The sequence below is a fragment of the Amblyomma maculatum genome, unplaced genomic scaffold (assembly GCF_055883805.1).
Source record: "Amblyomma maculatum isolate TAMU_Amacu unplaced genomic scaffold, ASM5588380v1 scaffold_13, whole genome shotgun sequence".
Taxonomy (NCBI): domain Eukaryota; kingdom Metazoa; phylum Arthropoda; class Arachnida; order Ixodida; family Ixodidae; genus Amblyomma; species Amblyomma maculatum.
In genome coordinates, this window is record NW_028146738.1 from 22,475,982 (window position 1) to 22,498,408 (window position 22,427).

Here is a 22,427-nt window from a genome sequence, read left to right on the forward strand (position 1 = left end):
AGAACACATTTACATGAGGGGAGCCCACGCTCCATCGTATATATTCGCCATTCGCTTACAATTGCCTGATTGTGTGTGAGCTACTTTGTTTCCAATGCATGCTCCCGCTCACCGCGTGTCGCAAGCAGCTGATGCTTTCACTCATAGTGACTGTGGCCAGGGCGCAGCCGTTGACTGAGCAGTGTACTTGGCTACGCCCTGGCAATCTCTGGAAATATCTTCGCGATTTTGTGCATTTGAAGCTTCAGGGATGCTGTAAGTCTTCCACTCCACTGCACGACTCGTGGATGAACAATGCGCGCTAGGGCTTTCGACCTAGTGTATGTATACGTACAGGTATACAGGTATACGCCGCTCCTCAGAGATGGCCGCCACCTCATTCGGTGCAAACAGACAGGGATGCGGTTGTGTTCTTTATCTGTTTTTAACGTCGGTTTTGATTTCGCTGTTTTGGCGAGAATGCGGCTGTTGGCTGCAGCGCTTGATTTGCACTTTTTTACCTCGTAATTTAACGTCTTTGAACGCTGTTTACAGGCTGTGTGTGTGTGTGTGTGTGTGTGTGTGTGTGTGTGTGTGTGTGTGTGTGTGTGTGTGTGTGTGTGTGTGTGTGTGTGTGTGTGTGTGTGTGTGTGTGTGTGTGTGCGCGTGTGTGTGTGCGTGTGTGCGCGCGCGCGCGCGAATTGTGCTGATGCATATCGGCAGTGTGATTGTAGAGAACATTTTTTTTTTTTTTTCTGTCGATGTTGAGAGCCTGCGTACGCTGGTTTTTGCGACGCTCTGTGACCCCCGCCTTCTTGTGTTCGCAGGCGAGCAAGGGGCCGATGGTGGCCCCGCCCCACCACCCAGGCTCCCCGCTCAACTTCGTGGTGTACAACGAGCCCTTTTCGCAGCCGCCACCCGCGCACATGGGCATCCCGCCGGTCCATATCGACCCCAAGACGGGTAAGTGGCCTGCTCATTGGTCGCGCGCATCTTGTCAGCAGCAGGAGAAAGTGCGAACATAGAAATATTACCTCCTTCGGATAGCCCGTGTCGCAGGCACCCTTCGCGGTCGGATCGCCCGGGGGCCGGTCGAGACGATCGCGTTGTCGTGGCTGGCGACTCGCGCTGCCTCCCGGGTTACAGCGTTAGGGTAAAGGGGTGCACCCCGAGTGCGCGCGCTCTTCCATCTTTTGGGGCTGAAATGCAATTTTCTGCCGCGCGCGGTGCTCGAGGCGGGGTAATTTTCCAACTCCGCGGTGGGGGCAGGCAGAACGCGAGGAGCCCAAATAGGCGCCGGGATCGAAGAGGATCCGGCGTCTTATTTCGGCCGGCGCAAACGGGAAAACGTCGTTAGGGGCGCGCAAAAGCCCTCCTCCGCTGCGGCGGCATTCGGTCGGGCCCCGTTATCGTATCGACGTGGCTCGAGAAGAAACTTTGGCCGCAATGCGGAGCAAAGCGAGCGGCCCTGTTCGCCGCTGTCGCGCAATCTGATTTCGCCGCCGCTGATCCGATCCCGCGCGGTACCCTTGGCGTCTTGTTGGCTCGCGCTAACCGCATTGGGCACCGACGCCCGTCTTTTCGCTTGGCGTGTTTTCGTTGTGCGCCGTATACGGAAAGGGGCTCTAGTTCCGGAGGTTTTCTTGATTCTTCGAGCGCCGCGTAACCGCGGTGGACGGCCGCACGCAAGAAGACTGTGCGGGACGCGCCCTTTGCTCGAAGACTGGTTGCAAGCCGCTGCTACGCCTTGAAGAAGAACCCGAGCGGGAGAGGGGGCGCCGCCGCTGGTTGCTGCGCCCACTCTGCAGAGTTTCCGGCGGCCGGTCGAGCGTCTTCTACGGGATCATGTCTGGGCCCGGTCGTATCAGCACACCTGCCCCGTATCTGGGGACATTTGCGAGGGCGTCATGATCCAGTGACTGTCGTCCTTTCGCAACTGGGCGCCTGAGAACAAGCGGGCCTGTGCACGGCAGACCGTCCGTCGCTATGGTCGGCGGGGAGGCATTAGTTGAGCTCGCCGCTCGATAACGGTGGACACTGCCTGTATAACGGCGCGCACGCGGAGCTGCCCGATAGGGGCTGCGCGCGCAGATAGCGGTCTCTCGCGGCAGCAGCGGGGCCCTCCAGACGCGGCATAACGGTCTTGCGAACGGAGGGGGATACCCAATGAGGTCCGGTTTCCTCTAAGATAAGCGCATTAAAGTCGCTTACGTATCTGCGATGGCCGGCCGCCTGCCGTCGCACTGGTCTCTAGGCTGTGCCCGGAAGGCCGCTCCGAGGAGAACGGTTGCTGATCCCAGTGACAGATCTGCGCCGGCGAGGCGCCGACGGGATGTCGGTGCAGTTTCTTGCAGCATTCCGCGCGTACGGGTTGACGCACGTCGGCGATTTCGTCTGGACTCCCGTTGTCCGTCTACATGCAGGCCCCTTGTGTGTGCATGTGGAACGTCGGTAGACATGGTCGCTGTGAAGGCCCTAGCCGTGCTCTCGCTAGAAAAGGAAGGAAACGCGTACACTGCTGGGGATTTGGCTGTCTTTGGATAGCTAGTTACCCGCGCTACAGTGGGAGAGGTTTTGCCTCTTTCTTGTGCCTCGAAGCGCTGCCTATCTTGGGATTAGTGTCCCCAGTGTCTGCCGTTCGCCGCTGGCCCAGTGACATTTCTGCGATCGTAGCACGTCCACATTCTCCCTGCGTCGAGAATTTGAATGATTTTCGCGTAGCAAGGAGGGATCCGGAAAATTTGTTGCAACCCAAACCCCGCCTTGCAGTGAGCAGCAAACAGGGCGCGGCGCGTTTGGTTGGCGAACTATCGCCCAACACGCCAGCAGTGACTTGTTTCGATACACCGAGAAAGAGCGACACGGATGGCAGCATACATTTAAGTGCAATTAGGTAACGAGGACAGCGGGTACCTGAAATGACGGAGCAGGCTCCTTGATCGGCCACTGCTGATCACTTGCTTGTCACCTGTTTCTACTCACTGTTCCAAGGTTTGACGGAATCCTGCCTGGCTGACCCGACATACAGTGCACACTCGCCAAAACACCTTTCGTCGAGTGTATGTCTTTTTTCAAGTTGCTGCGTCCTCCGCTGTCTGCTGGCGTACCTGGATGGGTGCGTGTTTAAGATTCCGGCATCAGCACATGGGGCATGGAGGGGGGCAGAAACTGTGCAGCTTGGGCATCGTCCCCCGCTTTCATATGCGCAATAAAAAGGGGAAGGCGCACACCGGCAGAGTGGCTCCTTTCGACCGCGTCTCTTTTCCTCGCCGCCATGGGTCGGCGCCTGTACGGCGGTGCTTGGCTTGTTTTGCCGCGAACCCCGGCGTTTGTTGTGTGCCCCTCGCGAGTGCGCCCGGGCTGGCTGCTGCAAATATTTACGCCTTGGCTGGAGGCCCGCGGGGTCCCTTCTGGCCCTTGGGGGGCGGCCGCCGTTCGGCCTTGCAAACGGCCGCTTCCGGCACGCCTCCTCTCGGACCCGGGCTCGCCTGCTTTCCTTTCCACCAGAGCGGAGTGTAAATATTTTTGGCCCGCTTGCCCCCGCTGCATCTGAGCTCGCCGTCGGCGCCATTTCTGCGGTGCTCGGCGTCACCGCCGGGAACACGTGCCGAATGCAAATGCCTCGTGGCGAAAATAAAGGCGCGTTCTCGGTGCGTCGTGAGCGACTCAAAGGAGGCAGGCGGGTGGCTGCGAGTTAATTTCGACAGCGTGGGATTATTCAGTGGACATTATCACTCTGCATTTTGCCACCACTGCCATGCGTCGCAAACGTTCATGTCATGACAGTGGCGAACGTGTATCTCTTAAGGCCCGTTCACAGTTGCGACTCGCAGTCGCAAATGGTCGCATCGGTCGAAAAGCGACTGCCGCGGGCCGTTCGGGCACTGCTCGATTTCCATTCGCGCGACTGCTGGTCGCAAACCGTTAAACCAATCAGCGGCTCAGCTGACATGAACGTAAGTTAGCTTTACTCTATGTGGTGAACAGTCAAGGCAGACACGATGTGGAAAGCAACCCGCAAGTCGCATTCGCAAGTGTGAACATCGGTTGCTCTCTGGTCGCATGCGACTGCTGGTCGCGCGTCCTTCGCGAGTCGCAAGTGTGAATAGACCTTTAGGGAGAGTCTATGTTTGGAGGCTGTTCGCTCCAGACACCGCGAGTGGCGGTTGTTTCCTTGGGACTCGCACTTTGTGTCGTCATGCAGAGAGCTGGTTTCTTTGGGAGCTAAGTCCATGCAGTAACGCCGAGTGTACCACGATGCGTCATTGTACCCGCGGTCTGTCAGTGTGGTGATTCTTCTTCCGTGTCTTGCAGGTATCCCGAGGCCGTCCGTGTACCCCCTCACCTCGCCGGGCCAGTACTCGCATAGTGTGTTTTCCCAGGAGTTTGCGCAACAACTGCACTGGTGAGTACGGCTCTGCCGCCTGCTCTTCGATGGGGAGGGGGTTGCGAGTGTGTTTGTGAGTGTGCTGTGCGGTGGGCCCAGCAAGTAGGCCTTCGTGCCCTAACTCTGTTGTCGGCGCAATGTTCATCACTTGACTCTGATCATTCTCATCATCGTGAGCGTAGTCTTCGTTCTGGTGGTATGTCGAGAGTATTGGATGATGGAACCCCATGCCCCTATAGTATACGTTGTGCAGTCCCCTTCCTTTTCACGCACGCCGCTATGCGAGACTTGCAGAGCTGCGCACGACGACCACCCTTTATTGCACTTGCTATATCACGTAGAGCCACGAACAGTAGCTTACGGGATGTGGGTTTGGATCAGGGAAGCGATGTCGGCGAAACTGTCCTTCTAGTGAGCTCTTCCGCGATGCTGCATTCATGCAACTTTTGTTCGTGAGTAGACAAGGCAGACTTTAAAAATGAATCGCGAACGAAATGGGAATAGTTTCCGTTTATGCTCGCGTGTGTATATCAGTTGCTGACGTTGTTTTAGAAGCAAGCAGCTTGTCCATCGTATTTATCAGGGCGCAGGCAAAATGCCCCCCCCCCCCCCCCCCCCCCCCGAGGCGTTTGAGGCCTATTGGAAGCAAACTCGCTCAGAATACTAACCCTAATGGCAACCCCCCCCCCCCCCCCCCCCCCCCCCCCAAATATCATTGGTCGTACCGACTGCACTGTCAGGGCGTAGAATAGTGCTGAATTTTGCTGTCGATAAATGCCCGCGCCGTAGTATTTTTGCGCGGTTTTAATGTTCTTTGGCACTCTGAAATGTGAAATCGCAAATTCGAATTGTTTTTCAGAACGAATCCACTTTGTTTCTTTTTGCAGGGTTATTTGGTGTGCAGGGACCGCTAGGGGCGAAATACTTGTAGTTTGGGGGAAGCAACAGTGCTAGAAAGGATATGTACGTTTTCCTTTTTCTTCTCCTTTTCAGTTTGCGCCGACGGTGTTGTTTGCCATGAGGCGTTCTTTCGAGCCCTATCTTTGTCGATAGCATTTCGCATCAAGCTTGTATACCCGGTAGTGCGCGCGCGCTGCTTATTCCGCCCATGCAAAGTTGACGGCCACTTCCTCGTCATGGTCAGCGCCGGCGAGTACGGCTCATATCGCGGCGGCCCCGAGCGGAAGTTAGCCGCGAGACGGCCATGCGAACGCTGCGCGGTGGGCAGTGTGCCGGAGACGATCGCGGCAGCTTCCCACGTACGCTCGAAAGCCGAGGCCGCGAGTGGAGGAGAGAAGGTGGCTCTCTCCTGAGTGCTGCGTGCTATTTATGCGCTGGCATGAATACCGGCGTCGGCATAAAAAAAGAGGACAGAAAGAGAGAAATGGGGAACGAAGGAGGGGGTCACGGGAGCCCCCACAGCATAGAGCCCGTTTTCGCCTCTGGGTGTAAATCTCGAGCCTGATACTCGGGGGTGACAGTGCGCCACCTACATCAACGGCAGTGCCCAGATACGCGTATCGATTTCCACAGAGCACGAGTAACGTCACTGTGGGGGCCGCGACGTTAGAAAGTGCGAACCTGGGTGTTTTTTGTCACCGTCATTGCCCAGGTCGATAAGAAAGAGCCCGTTTTCATTATCCCGTGCCATTCCGAGCGAACTGCTCTCCAGCTCGCACTAATCGTGAGAGGCGTGAAATGCGCCGAAGGAACACTTGCATGCCCATCGCAGCTGCGCTGCTGATTTGAGATGGTGGCGCTCCGAAGTCCGCCGACGAACTCCGGTGTCTGAGTCCGTGCGAGGCGTGCGCGGATTGCGCAGCACCCCCGTTTCTTCTCCCTTGACACTTTCGTCTTCATCGCTAGGCACTCACGTTTTTCGCTGTAATTCCCGAGACGAAGGCCTGCTCCTCGAGGGAGAAAACCTAATTACCAAGCGAGGGCCGGGAGGTTGCCGGGCTCACGGGTCGAGGATTGAATTGCAAATGGAGAGGAATCTCGGAGGAGCATGAATTAACGATTAATCTCCGCCAAGAGTCTTCTCCGAGACCGCCTTTCTCTTCTTTTCGCCTTTGTTAGTTCTTGCAATTTCGGGTTCTTCTTGTGCCGCCTTCCTTGTTCCCCGCTTCGCAGTGCTCTTCCCGGTCTCTTGGTTAACATTTCTGTGTTGGGCGCTCTCTTCCGCTGCCTTACTTCTGATTCTGGTGCACTTCTCAGTAATCGAATCCGTTTTCTTTTCGTCCTCTGAGCGCTTCCTTCGCAGTACTCTCAATTCGGTGCCAAGATAATGGCATGTCGAAAGAAGGGCACTAAAAAGAGAGACATGTCCACGTACAGCCTTTAGAGGGCGGAGTCTGCGCGCGAGCGGTGAAAGGGTCGCGGCAGCCTCGGAAGGACGGCGTTGCTGCGCAGTTGTAATGTCGGCGGCGTCTGTGTGCTAGGTAGCGTGGGAAACGCGCTGCCCTAATTGGCGGTGGGGCGCACCCTTCGCTTTTGTTCGGTTGCTACTGTTTCCAAAAGTAATGAAATCGCATCACCCAGATACCGGCGTGGTGCGGAGATGCAGCGCGCCGACGCGAAGCGCGGCTGGCGGTGGTAACGGAACAGATACACGAGTCGTTTACGTGAGCGGGACTTGTGCTGCGCCTGCGGAAGCCGGTTAGGGGAATGCATGTTTCTCGTACTCCGACAGTGTTGCTGGGGGTGTGACGCTCATACCGGAGTAATCTCTGGGCATTTAATTGCTCACACTCTTGTCATTCTTGAGTGCAGTTTTTACAGTTGGAGCAGCCGACGATTCTAACCCCCGAAGAAAAAACAAAAATGAAAACGCGCGTGTTGTAAGGTCGCCTCACATTTCCCGATGTCTCATAGTTATGCCAGCCGGGTTCCGTTAAATGTTTGCGGCATTTTTTTTTTTTTCCTGTCATTTCTTTAGGGTGTGCGTGGGCAGAATAGAATGAGGACCGGGTGTTTCAGTTTCAGCCGCTAGCGCCTTCGTTTTGTTCTTGTGTTGGCTGCTTGTGTAGAGAAGCGAGGAAATCAGATGTACCGGTGCTCTTACCCGTTGTGAGTGCATTAGTGCATTGCTTCTGAACGGGAAAGTTCCTGTATGTCCTTTAGGAGTGACGCAAAACATGGGAGACACAGCTGTCAGCCGCTTTTCCCTGGTCTTTGCTAGACCTAATTCAGCCCTGATTCAATTCTCACTTCCAGCAAAAAAAAAAAAAAAGTGTAAAACTTACTAGAGCCGCCTTGTTTGCCTTCCTAGAGGAGTAAAAACGGGAGTCCTAAAGTGATCCCTTTCTCAGGTTCGCATAGTTTTTATTATGGATCAGGACCTCTTGGATTACCGTGGAGCGTTTCAGCATATCGGATACCGTGTACCGTCATCGCTTACCTCGACCGCCAGTAGTCGAGACACACTAGCGTTCCTTTACAACCGCCGCTGTAAAGAGGTTTGTCCGGAAGGACTGGGGGCCACGTTTGTATGGAGCTAGGATTTCGCTTATTACACGCGTAACTGGCCGAGCCGAGTTTGACGTCAGTCATTTGTTTCCTTTCGTAAGGCTTAAAAACTGTTCACCCACTCAGATCGTGCACGGAGTGCGCCAGAGAAAGTGCCGAAGAGAGACCTGGGCTGGAGGGGGATGTCGCGCGCGTATATATATAAAGTCTAGGCAGCCCTGGAAGACGGCGGTGGGAAAAGTGTGCATGCTCGGGAGAGGGGCGGAATCCACTCGAAGCCGCTGTCGTTCAATTTGCCCGCGGGCGGAATATCCTATGCGGGCACACCGAGCACTCAACCCTAAGCGAGTGGCGGGGAGGCTCCTCTTCCCGACCCGGGAACACGAATGCACTTGCCGCGATCGAGCGGCCGGCCCTCCTCTCGTTTCCCCGACCGCGTTTGCCGTTGACGAAAAACGCGCGCAGTGAAAGCGGGGCACCGCGTCGCCGCGCCTGGCAACGTGTTTTGCGATGCGTCCGAGGTTTACTTTTGCAACTCTCGCATCTGTGCGCGCCTCGTTTGCATCCTTCTCCCCTAGTAAAAAGCCGCAGCTCTGGGAGGGGTGAGAGAGCTGTCTTTTTTCGTGTTGTCTCTGCCTGCGCCGCGGTACGCTGCTGCGATTTTCTTTCTCACGGCTGCCCTTATTAGACATTTGTTGCCCGTCTTGGATCCTCGCCGCGTTTGTACCGGCTTAGGAGGTTCGTGAGATTGGCGGCTGGTCCGTCCCTTTATATTACGCACGACGCCCCCTCGATTTTGTCGAGCCAGTTTCGTTCCTTGAGCGGCCCAGGCGAAGACGCCTATCTTCCTGGCTGTGCACGCGTCTCCCTCTCCAACCCGTTCCATTTCCTTCCACGCACCTAATTTAGCTGGGCGAGCACACCCTGCCGCCGGTGGCTGCCGAAGCGCCGTATCGATCGGAGCATCCTGAAATTCCTGAGCACCCGGCGACCCGTGCGCGTGCGCCGGCGGCGGCGATGCATGAACTCCGGGCACTCGCGCGGGCTTGTTAGGGTAATTGGCGGACGAAGAGCGCTTCTCCGCGAGCGTCGCGGTGCTGCAACGAAGCCCCGCTCGCCGGAGGCGATCGGAAACCGCGCGGGCATCGGCCTCCCTCTCGAGCCTCGCGAAGCCCGCACCTGCGCGTACAGCGGACCCTGCCCTCTCCCCGTGCCTTTCTCTCTCCACGCCGTGCATCTAAATGGGAGCACCTTGCCGACAGGAGGGCGCGCGTCGAGTCGCTGCGGACCTGCCGTGATGACTGCGCAGTGCCCAAGGCGGCTCTCTCTTTCGTAACGATTAGGCGCTGCTTTCGCGGAGGCTCCGCACTCCACGACGCCCGCATGCCCCCCTCCTTCTCCCAGTGCGTCGTCATGGCGAGGAAACAACGCTGTTCTCCCCTGTGCTTCGTCATGGCAAACGCGGTCTTTTCATATGGGTGCGCTCGTCGTTGCGCCCTTGAACTAAAACGGAACTCAGTTGCGGGCGCTTTCGGTGCTAAGACCGTTTTCGCGTGGGAATCCGCTCTCGCTGCGTGCCCAAGGCCTTGTATGCTGGTAGTCTGAAAACGCTGCAACGGTTCGGCATTTGTCCCATTGGGGCGGCGTAGGTGACACTTGAAAAAGTTGCGGCCACCTGAAAAAAACAAACAAATAATAAGTATGTTTTTTAATCGAACGTGTTCACGAACTGTGCCTTGTGAGAGCAATGAAGAATGGTCCACACGGCGCTGAAGTGTTTTTCTGCGAGTGCCGATGGAGACACGCCGACGGTTGGCGGTTGACGCGGAATGCAGGTGCTGTGGCGTAATGTGATTGGCTGTGTGTTCCTCGTCTTTCAGTAAAGCGTATCTCATATATGTTCACCGCCGCCGTTCCCGGAACCAAATTCACTATGTTGTGGACTTAGTTATCGAGGTTTAAAATCTCTAAAGGCGAACTTGAGATACCGCTGTAGCTGACACCGGAAGAAATGTGTACTACACCAAACGAAGCGCGGCAGGACGGTCATGAGATTTCGCCGGCAGCTTCTTAGCAGATAGCTGCTGAGTAATTGCGCTTGAGAGGCTGTGGGCACGTTGCCCCAAGACGGAAAATTAAGATCCACTGAAATGACGAGCTCTGACTCTAGACAGCTTCTGCAATGTCCAGGATTGTATTTAGCGTTTCAGGCACGTCATGCAGTAAGTTCGCCGTAGCCTTCAACGACAGTTGAGTGGATGTGCTGGTATTGCTGCCGCTGAGTTGTCAGTTGTCGGCAGTCTCAAGCTCTTTCCATGAACAGCTTGCTATTGCGTCAGCTTGTCCCCTTTTGCCAGGGTGCAGTCGTCGCTAACCGACAGTGGTCAGCTTTTTGTCGCTTCCGACCGCGTCTAGTTCTGTGCTTCGCTTCTCTTGACTTTCGCATCCTGGGGCATCTTGCTCCCCATCTTTCATCTCCCCTCTTTTTAAGGCCGTGGCCAGTGCCGTCGCCTATGGCAACCCGGCTCCTCCTACAAAGGGTGTTCAATAGGTTCCGCCTCTAGGGCTGCGCCTTTTTCTTTTTATGTGAAGGAATTGGATGAGTTTAGAGTCGAGTTAAAGTGTGCAATTGTCCTGTCGCATCGCTTTTCCACATAGCCTCCCACCAGCAGCGGCTCACCTGTGCGCTACCGCGGTGCACTGTTTGACAGTGGTGGCAACTCCGTCTGTTCAACTCTGAATGAAATCGGCCAGAAGCCCGGTGGGTGGCGCGAGAACCGCCAGCCACCCTCATTCTTCTAATGCGGCAGCATGCTGAGAAACCCGTTGCCGACGGACCTCGATGCCCAATATAGTGCTACTGCCTGCTAACATTGCAAACGTTTTCTTCGGCAACGCCTTTCAGCTTCACCAGGAACAAAAAAAGAAAAAGAAAGTCCCCCTCTTCGCCTGCGCTGCTCGCGTGGTGCTCTACGGGCATTATTAGTGCTCGTGTGGCCGACCGTGTGTGCGCCACGGCAATACGCGTGTTATTTCCTGGTTTATGACATGGGACTGCGCTTTTTCGCGTTCTCTCGATCTAATTCTCACTTCAATTATTATTATTATTAACCGTCTCCTCGCACACCGTACACTTTGCGTTCCGCTTTCCTTGCCCAAATGCGCAGACACGTATAAGCCTACCAGCGTGGAGGAGAGGCACATTGCTGCGCTGAGAGAAAGAGGCGCTTGACAAAGCCGGCTCCAGTTTTCCTTTTGCTGCCTTAAAGAAAGTGGGGAAGAAGGCCAACACACAATGGTTTTTGCTTTTAGAGCGTCGCCGTTGCAGGTGGATCCGAGCGAGAGAGTGCCACGAGCCAACAATAATTTCTCAGAAAAAGAGAAAATGCGAGAGCGCTAGTAATCCCATGTCGGGAAAAAAAAAAAAAAATATGTCCGTCGGTGTCGACTGTTTCAAGCGTCGAAAGTCATGAACCTGCCTCTGGCAGGTGATGCAACCGGCCACTGATAGGTCGGGGGTGCATGGCGCTCATTCCCCCGGACATGCGATTGGTCGGCGGGTTCTGTGACGTCACGAGACCGGATGGCATGGTCGAGTTGGAAGGAAGGCGGCTACTTTCGGAAGGGTGTGATGGAAACTTGCACCCCCGTTTTGAACCCTCACCGCCCCCAAAACTTCACGAGAACACATCTGTGAGCTGACACGGAAGTGCCCACTTCTTTGACCGCGAGAACTTAATTACTTGAAAGTATAATGTCGGCGGCTACAGGACACCCAGTAGGTCATATAATGGGAAATTATGCACCGCATAATAAATGATACATTTTACGGTAATCGGTTACTGGTGACCAGCCTTTCTTTTTTTTTTAAATTTTTGAAAACAAGTTGTAACCAACAGTGTAACTTTAGGAGTGTAAACTTTGCGAACACTTCTGCTAGAGCGGGGATGTTTCCTCGTGACACAACGACGACAGTGGACCAGCTTCGGCGAAACATATCGCCCGCCACCATGTTGGGCCACGGCAGGCCCACAGCTTACCGCCATTTCTTCCAGGAGTGCCCATGCAGAGAAATGTATAATTGGTTCACAGGAAGAGAAATGCGCAGTATCTGTCACACATTTTCCCGAGGACACCTGAATCGCGTCGTAAGAAAGGGGGGGGGGGGGACTGAAAGTGGGAAGAGAGAAAGGAGTGTCCGTAGGGAGGACTAGGGAGTAATTTAGACCACCTGGGGATCTCTAACGTGCACTGACATCGCACAGCACACGGAAGCCTCTCCTTTTCGCCTCCATCGAAAGCAGCCGCCGGCAGTCGGGTTCGAACCCGGATACTCCGCATCTTAACCACTGCTCCGGCGCGGCGGGACCCCGAGAAATATCACGCGTCCGTTTTGTTGGAATCCCCTCGTCGTGTGAGGTGAGTTCGTAAGTTAACTCCCTCCACACCCAACTGGGCAACTTTCGCGCAGAATATGAAGAGACGGCGCGCGAAGCAAGGATTCCATTGAAACCAGCACTACAACTAGTGTGTTTTGTAGTATCAGATGTAAAATTCTGTTCACCATGCGGGGATTTTTTTTTTACAGTAAAAAAAAAAAAAAAAAAAAGGAACAGCGTAGGAAAGATGAGGACGAAAATGTACATACACGTGCTGTGTATGTATTTTAACCTTGCCTTACTAGATTAAATTTAGGCGTCTGGGGATTTTTTTCTGTTGTAGAAGCGCTTAACAAAAGAACAGCAATAAAAAATGGAGCACGGAAAGGCCCATGCACACACACACACACACACACACACACACACACACACGCACGCACACGCACACGCACACACACACACGCACACGCACACGCACACACGCGCGCGCGCAGTGAACTTGCCCTGCAATTCCAGTAGCAAGGAACAAAATTTTTAACCCGGTGCCTGTACTACTATTCGTGTCGTTAGTATTCGCTGATATGGGGAAGGAACGTTAATTGAAGCAATTTGAGAGTATCTTCTAAATATGATTAAGCGTGGCGCACTCACGGTTGTGCCTCCGTCCCATGCAGCCAGATATCATTAATAGATTTCCGCCGGTGAGTGCGAGTCGTCGGTACGACTTGGCGGTGAGACGTGAAAGAAATAATAAAGTTGACATTACTGTCTATAGAGTGGAAAGCAGTAGCAAAAGAATCGCGTTTGACGAAACTTTTCATTGCAAGCTCCTTCCCGAGTTAGCGCACTGGCCGCAGTTCATAGCACTGAGACACGTGGCATCGAAGCATTTTTAGCTAATGCGAGGCGTTCACGCGTTGCTCTTCCCTCCAGCGCATATGACGGGTGTTCGGTGCATCTTTCCGCGAAGAAACGCGGGGAAATTACTGGCTTCGAAATACAACTATTCAAAGTGAGCGTGTAACAGAATGTCCAGCAATCCGCATATAGTTCTGATACATTCTGGCCCCAGCTAATCGTTGTGGCAGTAAAGTTGGAACGACAGTAACGCGGTAGTAATCGATTACTTTCAGGTACTTTTATTGCGAAAGCAATACTGCTCGCACTTTCAAGCCTTCGCGTGACCGGGCCGCAGTTACGTCTTACCCACGTGACGCTGTGACGTCACACCCCACGTGACACACGAGCTGGCAGGAGCTGCCAACTTGGGTTTCTCGTTTTACATGGGACGGTTATGTCAGAATCAGCCTGCTAGGTCCCTGGCATTCACGTTACCCCTATAGGCCACTAAGACACGTTTATATGGGTTGGTTAAAGCGGGGCTTTATATGTGGGCTGAGGAAGAAGAAAAAGAGGAGTATGCTCGGTCACCCGCAACCAATGCTTTCGCTCAATATTTGGTTCAGCAGCGTTGAACCCTTGTAATTTTTTTTTTTTTAGACGATTCAGTTGACCGCTGTATCAGTAGCATTGCAGATTGACTGAACTCAAAGCAGTAAAGATTAGCGAATAGCGGAGTTGGTGTACGCGAAAGAGGACCAGCAGACGGGAGCCACTAACATTGTCGCGTCAACGCTTAAAGGCGGGGCGCGTAAGTGTCTGTCTCCCCCTTCCCCATTTTTTTTTTTTTTTTCTGTAGCATGTACAAGACCGGAGTAGCGGCACCAAAATGTCGGCCGCGCTATATATATATATATATATATATATATATATATATATATATATATATATATATATATATATATATATATATATATATATATATATATAATATATATATATATATATATATATATATGGCAGTTGCAGCGTAGGCTGGCTCCATAATTTATTTCTGTTTTGTTTTATCGCGTGTTGGGTTGGTACGGTTTGAACCTCCCAGCGTTGACTGTGATATGTCACAGAAGAGTTGAGATAACGTTGAGGTCATAGGGGGCGGAATACAGACGCTGGGGTTACCCAAAGAGGCGGCAGGACTGCAAATGAACAAGCTTCGATTACAGCGCTGTTTTGTGCGCCTTACATATGCGCTCAGCGTTGTTAAACTCCTCCCTGACGACACGCTCTACTTTAGGGTGTTGAAACCGAAACGAAACTAGAGAAAAAGTTGAAAATATTTACCTTGTTTTTCAAGTTAACTAGTGTTTTGCGAAGCATTCCGAAAGAAAGGGCACACAACCAAAAGTATTGTGTCATTACGTCTCTCGTAGGAGTCGCGAATTATCAGGCTTTTCCCTCGATTTTCTTCCCCCGGTCTTCCGTCACATGGTGACGACACCAGGCAGCGGGAAGCCATCAGACAGGCTGAAACAAGAAAAAAAAAAAAAAAAAAGGCTCATGCTTCAGGTATATTTGACATCGTATTGTGACATCGTACTAAAGCTGTGGCGGGCATCGAAAGCGGTGTTCAAACTCACTCCACTCGAACGAGCAGTGCGCATTTGCTTGATATTCAGGAGCCACTTCGTTCATTAGATCCGAACGGCAATGAAATGAATCGTGCGTAAGGTTTTAGCATTTGTGGCTTTCCTGTTAACCTGAATTACCATTCTTTGGGGGCGCTTTCGAACTTATCCAAACTATGGAAAGAATCTCGCCGTAATAATCAGAGCAACGAAGGTGAGATAGGTTGATACGCGAGAGCAAGGGGTCTCGGGGGACACGTAACTTCGCGTGAAATTTCCCCGGCGTGGTTTGAATGAGAGTCGTCGTTATATACACGGCAGCTCAGGCGTTACATGCGCTAACGTTGCAGGAACATCGGCTATTCCCAAACGACGAATGGTAGGCAGTTCCTTCTTTGCGGCGCTAAATGACAACAAACTGAGCGGACTTGTCCCAATAACCTTGAGCGACGAAATGGAGCTTTTTATTTTGTGACTGCAATCAAATCCGCACCCTAATACTCAGCAGAAGAATACTACAATCAGTGAGCGACCATGGCTCAAAACATTTTTACTCGTTAAATGCACGGACTCCAGCTCCCAAGGAACAAAGCGGGACTTTCTGGAAGGATTTTCGTCGCTCAAGAAAGCTTTCGAATGCCATGTGTGGAGACCGTTTGCTTATTTTCTTCTTTTTCGGCACATTTTGCGTAAGGCGTTCTTGAACGGTAATGGAGTGGAGTTGTTCTGTCTCGGCGGAATTCCGGTACGGCAATTTAAGAAAAAAAAAAATAAAAAAATAAATGAACCGGGCGCTTATGAATTTCGTTTCCGCACTTTTGGGACACCCTTTTTTTTGCCATAAAATGTGTGCTTCGCGCGCCGGTCTCGGTTGTTTATGCGTTCGCACTGAGGGCGTCAACCCACCTAATTTTTGCAGCTTCCCACTGTAAGGCCATATCTGCTGCGTTGATTTTTTTTTTTTTTTTTCGTTTTAAGAAGGAGTGCGGAATGAGGAAGTTGGTCAGAATTTTAGATTGCTCAGTTAACTTCTTTCTTGACCCTCGCGTGTTTATCCGTATCGTGACGAAATATTATGGCGAAATGTGCTTTACAAGAAAAGACGTTATTTTCTTCCCGGTTTGATCGTCAAAAAAAATTTTGACCTAATCGCGCCTCTGATGGTTTCACGGTGCATCGCAAGTTTCGCGGGCTTGAGAGCGCGATCCACCTTACTATCACCGTGAAGAGGGATTAGATGAGAGCTTCCTTTACCTGTAGTGCCGCATTTATCCGAGCAAAAGCATTCGGGGTGTTAAACGCGGGAAATCGCTTCGCTTTTTCGAGTGCTGTGCGTTTTGACGTTGATAAACGAGTCGATTTTCTCAGATCTCATTTTTCGTGCATTCTCTGTAAACTGTTCTGGCGGTGTTCCGTAACCAACGGCAGTGGAACGATTCTTGTTTCACACGTCTTTTAAGATACTGAAGAGTGCAATACTTTTGACATTCAAGTTTTGGTACAACTTTTCTGCGTAAATATATGCGTGATGACACATATCAACCTTTATTTGCTACTGCAGGCCTTTGTTCAAACCTAGTGCACTTTCTGCTTAAATGGCTTTACGGGGGAGTTAATTTCAATCAATAAGCATCTCTACCATCTTGCTTCAAGTAAAATGCACCTCTGAGACCAACGCAGAAGTTACATTTGCTTACTTTTCGCACATAAATAACGAAAATTGATTTAATTGCTTTGACCTTCACCGAGTGTGAATAAAGGCGTTCTACTACTATTCGTGGGACTGCGTGTCCGTGCTTATGGCTGCTTTCAACCAGGCCCTAATCAACGCTGGTCCCGATCTCTGTGCGGATCCCATTGAGGCACGGCTGGCAGCTTTTCTCGGCTCGCGTTCTAATGAACCCCTTATCTCGCTCGCAGGACGTGTTTTCTTGTCTCGGCCTTAAAAGCCGTGTGGTTCAGCTGCCGCCCACCGAAGCGACGCTAAAGAAGTGCGAGAGAGCGATCGTGATAGCCGAGGGGGCTTTTCTAAACGGTGCGGGAAGAAAGGGCGCACCTGTTTTGTCGCCCGTGGTGGACTCCCTCCCGTGTTGTACTACGGGCCAGTTTCTTAGCGCAGTCTTAAGCGCTGTCCTCACACGCCACAATTTCATCGTTCCCGCTTCCATGCTTGCTTCCCCCACTTCCGAGGTGGGGCAGAAACGAGAAGCCATGCTGTAAACCATGCACAGAGAAGGGTTGCACGACCAAAGGTGGTGCTACCTTTCTCCGTTGCGCCGTGGTTGTGCGAGTACAACGGCGCGTTCACATAGAATCCAGTACCTGCTCTCGACAAGCGCTTCGGCCGGGGTGCGATGTCGACGAAAGGGCGCTACCGCAGCAGCCTTCGGCGTGCGAACCGGAAGCGGGAGCGTCTCCTCTGGCGGAAGTGATTCGCCGGGAGACCGCTATCGATTGGTTCTTTGGTCTGATGAGCTGGAAGGCTGGGCTTGTCCGCGTCGACCAATGGGCGCCACGCCCGGCGTACCACGTGATGGATCGACGTGGAAGGAGGGGCCTGCGCACTCGGCCTGAACCCCCGGCTGGGATTTGCATGCGTTGCAACCCCCCCCCCCCCTCCCTCCCTCCCCCCTCGTGTCGGGTACCGCTGCCGGCGTTGTTAAACGTTAGCCGATCCGCTTATATTTCCCGATGTCATTACGCTACTTTTTGCTTCTCGCCTGCCTCCCGCGCTTGTTATTGAAGAGGCCTCTCCCTTTCCCCACCCTGGCGGGCGCAGCGTGGCTTATGTCTCCTCTTGAGCGATTGCGTCTCGGCCGTCACCGGGCTGGGGTTTAATCCGTTTCTGGATTGTGTATGGACTGGCTTCAATGCATTTGCGTTGTGGGGCGCCGTGCGAGCTTCGTGCTCGACTTGAAGCTCGTAGTTTACCGAGCCTGGTGAGCATAGTTAAAATAATACTGGCGTTCCATTGCTATATTTCTGAGAAACCGCTTATAGCTTATTTGCCCTCAGTTTTGTGTGCTGGCTGTGTCCCTAACCTACCACCCTCGTTTTGTCCGCTCTTTCCCTTCACCATGTTCTTTCTAGCGGATCCCTCCTCAGGTCTCTGTCACTCTGTTCATTTTCCTACTGTGGCGCGCCTAGTATCCACATACCGCAGGCGGCAATGCTCGCGATTGTAGTTTTCTCGACGATTTAATTTTGCGTGAGCTTTAGGAAGCGCACCGTACATGTTTTTGCGTGCCCTCCTGTTGCCCTCTGCGGCAGCAAATAATGCGTTGGAGAGGTAGCGACTGCGTTCTTTTTTCGGCGTTTAAATTCCTCTGACTTGGTGTCGTGCTGCTGGGGCTATGTCGACCCGGCCTTCACTTGGTAGCGTGCAGAGACTCGGGGTTGAAGAAGGACTGAATCTTCGAAGTTGGTAAAATATGTACAAGCAGGTTTACTGGCACTTTGAGAAAACGTATTTACAAGAATATTTACATGAAAAAGAAGGGTACATCAGCAAAAGGACAAGCGTTAAGAGTTCATAGCGAGAAGCGACTGGATGAGCCGTTTACCCAGGGCCCAGAGCGACATTTCGTGCTCTGCAGCGTCCTTAAAAACCCCCCTATGTCCAGCCCCTCTCTGAAGATGTTGACCAACCAAATCCAGGGCACGCCCCTCAGGTATCGGCATCCAATCGAACACATCACTGCACTGATGGTCTGAAGCACTGACTGGTCCGGCATTCATTCGTTGGGCGTGATCACTTGTTGGCGGGAAAAGCTTGGGAACGGCGAGGAGAGGAGGTACATTTCTATTCTTCAGCAAAGAAACCACAGGCTGGTTCTGAAAAGGGGTTTTACTTCTCAGAAACCCGAGTGCACGTGGCGCCGCATAGGGCTCCCAACATGGTCCCTTTTCGACAATTGCAAATCTTTCCTGCATTCCCGGGAAATCACTTAATGGCCGTATGAGTCATGCTCCTTTCTTGTCCTGCACGTCAGCGGACATGTCACTCTGTCGTCTCCTTTGGATAGGAGGCATTCATCACTGGAGGATAGCACTTCTCGACTGGAAGGGTGAACAAAAGAAAGAAAGCACTTCCTGCTATTTCCCGCAGGGGGACGTTTCTTTGTGTTTTTCCAGACGTTCTCTTGACAGGGCCAATTTGGCATTTGCAGGTTGTCCACAAAGCAAAACATGCTTACAAAACAGGATTCCTGGAAACAGGCTCACTTAGAGCCATTGGACCATCACCACATTTCCAAAGCACTTATTCATGCCCACAGGCGAACAATAGAGCGCGCAAATGCGGATGCTTGGTCGTAACAGCCTCCTCCCCCGCCAGAAGAGACTCGGAGGGCAGCAGTCCCAGCTGCTGCATGAAGAGACGACTTAATGGCCTGCACGTGAACGCTTGAAGCTCGCTGTTGCTTGTCGCGTTGTCTTGATTGTTGTAGGCCAAATTGCTCGAGCTGTCTGAAACTCAACCACATGTCGAAGCAAGCACTCGGCTCCCGTCTGAAGAGACCAGGTCAAAAGAAAACTGCCATTGTTGTTCGAGAAAAGCCCACTCTCAAGACGTTCAGGACCCACGTATTCCTAGAAAACCAAACGTGCTGCTTTACATAGTCACACATATACAAGCGCACGGAAAAAAAAAACCTGATTATCAATTTGGATACATGGTGAGGAACATCTCGGACCGCTTAGAAAGAGCGGCTAAGCGCGTCCGCATTCCCATTTAACTTCCCCTTTTTGTATCTTATTTCAAAATTGTACTGCTGTAAAATCAAGCTCCACCTAAGAAGGCGGACTGTTTCTTCGATGTCGCAGTTTGCAGCCAAGCCAGGGGACAATGGTCCGTCTCTACGGTGAATTTGGCCCCCTCCAAGATAGCACTGCAATTTTTGAATGGCCCATACAATGCAAGCGCACTCTTTCTCTGACGCGCAATAAGCCCTCTCTCTAGAACTCAGCTTTCTGCTCAAGTAGAGCACGGGGTGCTCATTACCGTCGTCATCTCTCTGGCAGAGAACAGCACCTAACCCTCGATCACTGGCATCACACTGGACCGTGAATTCTCGGCCATAGTCTGGAGCTCGCAATACCGGACGGCTAATCAGCACAGCCTTCAGGTTTACGAAGGAGGCTTCCTTTTGTTCGTCCCAGACTACATTTGTCGGTTCTGTCTTGCGGAGAGCGTCGGTCAGAGGGCTAGCCAAAGATGAATAGTGAGGGATGTAGTGGTGTAGTATCCCGTCAGCCCTAAGAATGCCCGAATTCCGTCTTCGCGCTCGGCCGCGGGTAGTCTGCTACCGCAGAAATCTTAATCTCGCTGGGTTTCCTGAAACCTTGACCTACATTGTGACCCAAGTAGTCCACGGTCGCCCTTGCCAGGCAACATTTCTCGGCCTTTACGGTTAGTCCAGTTTGACGCAAAAGGCTCAGTACAGCTCTTAGATGTACCATATGGTCCGCCCATGAGTCGGAAAAAACCGCAATGTCATCTAAATAAGGCACCGCGAATGTTTCACACCCATTTAAAACCCTATCCATGAGTCGGGAAAAACAAAATGGAGCATTTTTGAGCCCGAAACTCATCATTGTTGGCTGGTAGCTGCCCGTCGGAGTGACGAAAGCCGCGTATCTGCTGGCGCGTTCAGTGAGCGGTACTTGCCAGTATCCTCGAGTAAGGTCCAGCGTAGTCACATATGCCGCTCTACTGACCTGTTCTACTCTCTCCTCAATATTCGGAATAGGATACACTTGATCCCTGGTGAGAGAATTTAGCTTTCGGTAGTCTACCACAGGCCTAGGGTCTTTACCTGGAGCTTCTACTAAGATCATAGGCGAAGCATAATCGCTTTCCGAGGGTTTTATTACTCCCAATTCCAGCATGCGAGTTACTTCCCTATCCAGAATTTCTCTTTGCCTTGGAGAAAATCGGTAGCACCTTGATCGCACTGGCACGTCTGAAGTCAGCTCAATATCGTGCTCAGTCAAATCAGTTCTGCCTGGCCTGTCCACGAAGCAGGCCTCAAACTCTGTTATTATCTCGCCCAGATCGGACAGCTGGGATTTCTTTAGTTCTCCTCTCTGCTCCGTCTTTTTGAGAAGCTCCTGAGCGTTGCTTCCTTTTCCGCTGAGGCAAATCAAGTTGTCCCCCATCTCCTCGGGAAGGTTTAACGTTAGATTTACCACGGTTTGCTCCATAGCTAAGTCCTCTCGGTTTTCACTTAAAAGTCTCGTTAGATTACTAGACGCTGGCGGCAAGAGGTTACTCCCAAGGACGTCCTCATTCCGTGTCTTATCAAGCTCACTTTCTAGTTGACTTATCTGAGATGCCTCGCTCTCCAAGTTTTCTGACCCGCTATCTTCCGCATCGACCACTGTTTTAACTGCCGTTTCCTCCGCTGTGGATTTTTCTGGTATGAGCAGCGTAGCTGGTTCTCGCGCCTTTGAACGTGTTAATGCTTGCACAACACTGTCTCCGAAAAGGATGCCCCTCTTTCGCAGTAGCATGTCCGATTTGTTGGAAAACAAATACGGATAGCACTTAGGCAGCTTTTCTGAAACGGCAGCCTCGGTTGTTAACTCGCCGAAAGGGCCCTCGATGACCACGTTCGCGATTGGCAAGCACACACTCTGTTCCTCCACTACCTGGCGGATCCACGCACACTGTCCTGTATAGTCGGAAGGCGACACATACGCCGGATGGACAACATCCATCGTTGCGGCCGAATCGCGCAGTACCTTGCAAGGCTTCCCGTTGACTACTAGGTCATGCAGGTAGGGTTCCAAAAGCTGCATATTTTCATCGCAGTCACTGACATACGAGAAAGCAAACTTTTCTTTCCGGCAGTTGACGGCAATGTGACCCTGCTCATGACACCTAAAGCATGTGAGCGGCTTCCTAGCCTCAAACTTGTTCTTTGTGTTCTGCGCGTTGGTCACTTCCCCACTTTTCTCATTGCCGTCCTTTCTAGGGCGTTTGCCTGAAGAAGCCTTCCTTTCTTCGTTTGCAAATTTAGCAAAGTGCCTTTTCTGACGGTTATTTACACTGAACTTGGGATTGCGGGGTCTATCCACTGCTGTGTTGCTGAATTGTCGGCGTGAAGCATACTCCTCAATAAGTTCGGCAGCTTCAGTTGCCGACTTAATTTCGCCTCGGTCCTGTAACCAATTTCTTTCTTTTTCTGGGAGGCAGTTATAAAACTGCTCCAAAAGAATTCGCTCGACTACAGCGTCCCTATCACTGTAGGAATCAGTGCTCTTTAGCCACTCGCCCAAATTAACTCTTAAATTGTACAGGAATTCAGGGTAACTCTCGTCCCTGGACTTAGTAGCGTTCCGAAAACGTTGTCTGAACGCCTCGGCGCTAAGCCTATACTTTCTCAGAAGGCAAGCTTTGACCTTCTCGTAGTTGTCCGCGTCCTCCTTGCTTAGCCGCGCGACAACCTCCGCTGCCTCGCAGGGCAGAACCGTCAATAATCTCTGAGACCAAGTGTCTCGCTGGAAGGACAGTTTTTCGCAAGTTCGCTCAAAGTTAGCCAGATACAGACCGATATCCCCTGATATCACATATGGCTGCATGTACTTTGACATCTTGAAATCTGTCTCCTTGTTGAGAAGAGGTACCGCTAGCTGGGGACAATCGCCCGACCTCTTGCTCAACTCTAGTTCTAATTTCCGGAGCTCAATTTCTTGGTCCAGCTTTTTTGCTTCTCTTTCACGCTTCTTTTCCTCTTTTTCCCACTC

At 52.2% G+C, this 22,427-nt stretch overlaps 1 protein-coding gene across 3 annotated transcripts in view; it reads left to right on the forward strand.

Annotated features, from left to right (window-relative positions):
- Positions 1–22,427, forward strand: part of pan (transcription factor pangolin) — a 215,918-nt gene that overhangs the window by 159,066 nt on the left and 34,425 nt on the right. For all 3 annotated transcript variants that reach the window (XM_084585839.1, XM_084585840.1, XM_084585841.1), the window contains 2 exons: positions 807–942; positions 4,294–4,384. In XM_084585839.1, the coding sequence (XP_084441965.1) occupies positions 807–942; positions 4,294–4,384 (227 nt within the window). The remainder of the gene's footprint in view (positions 1–806; positions 943–4,293; positions 4,385–22,427) is intronic.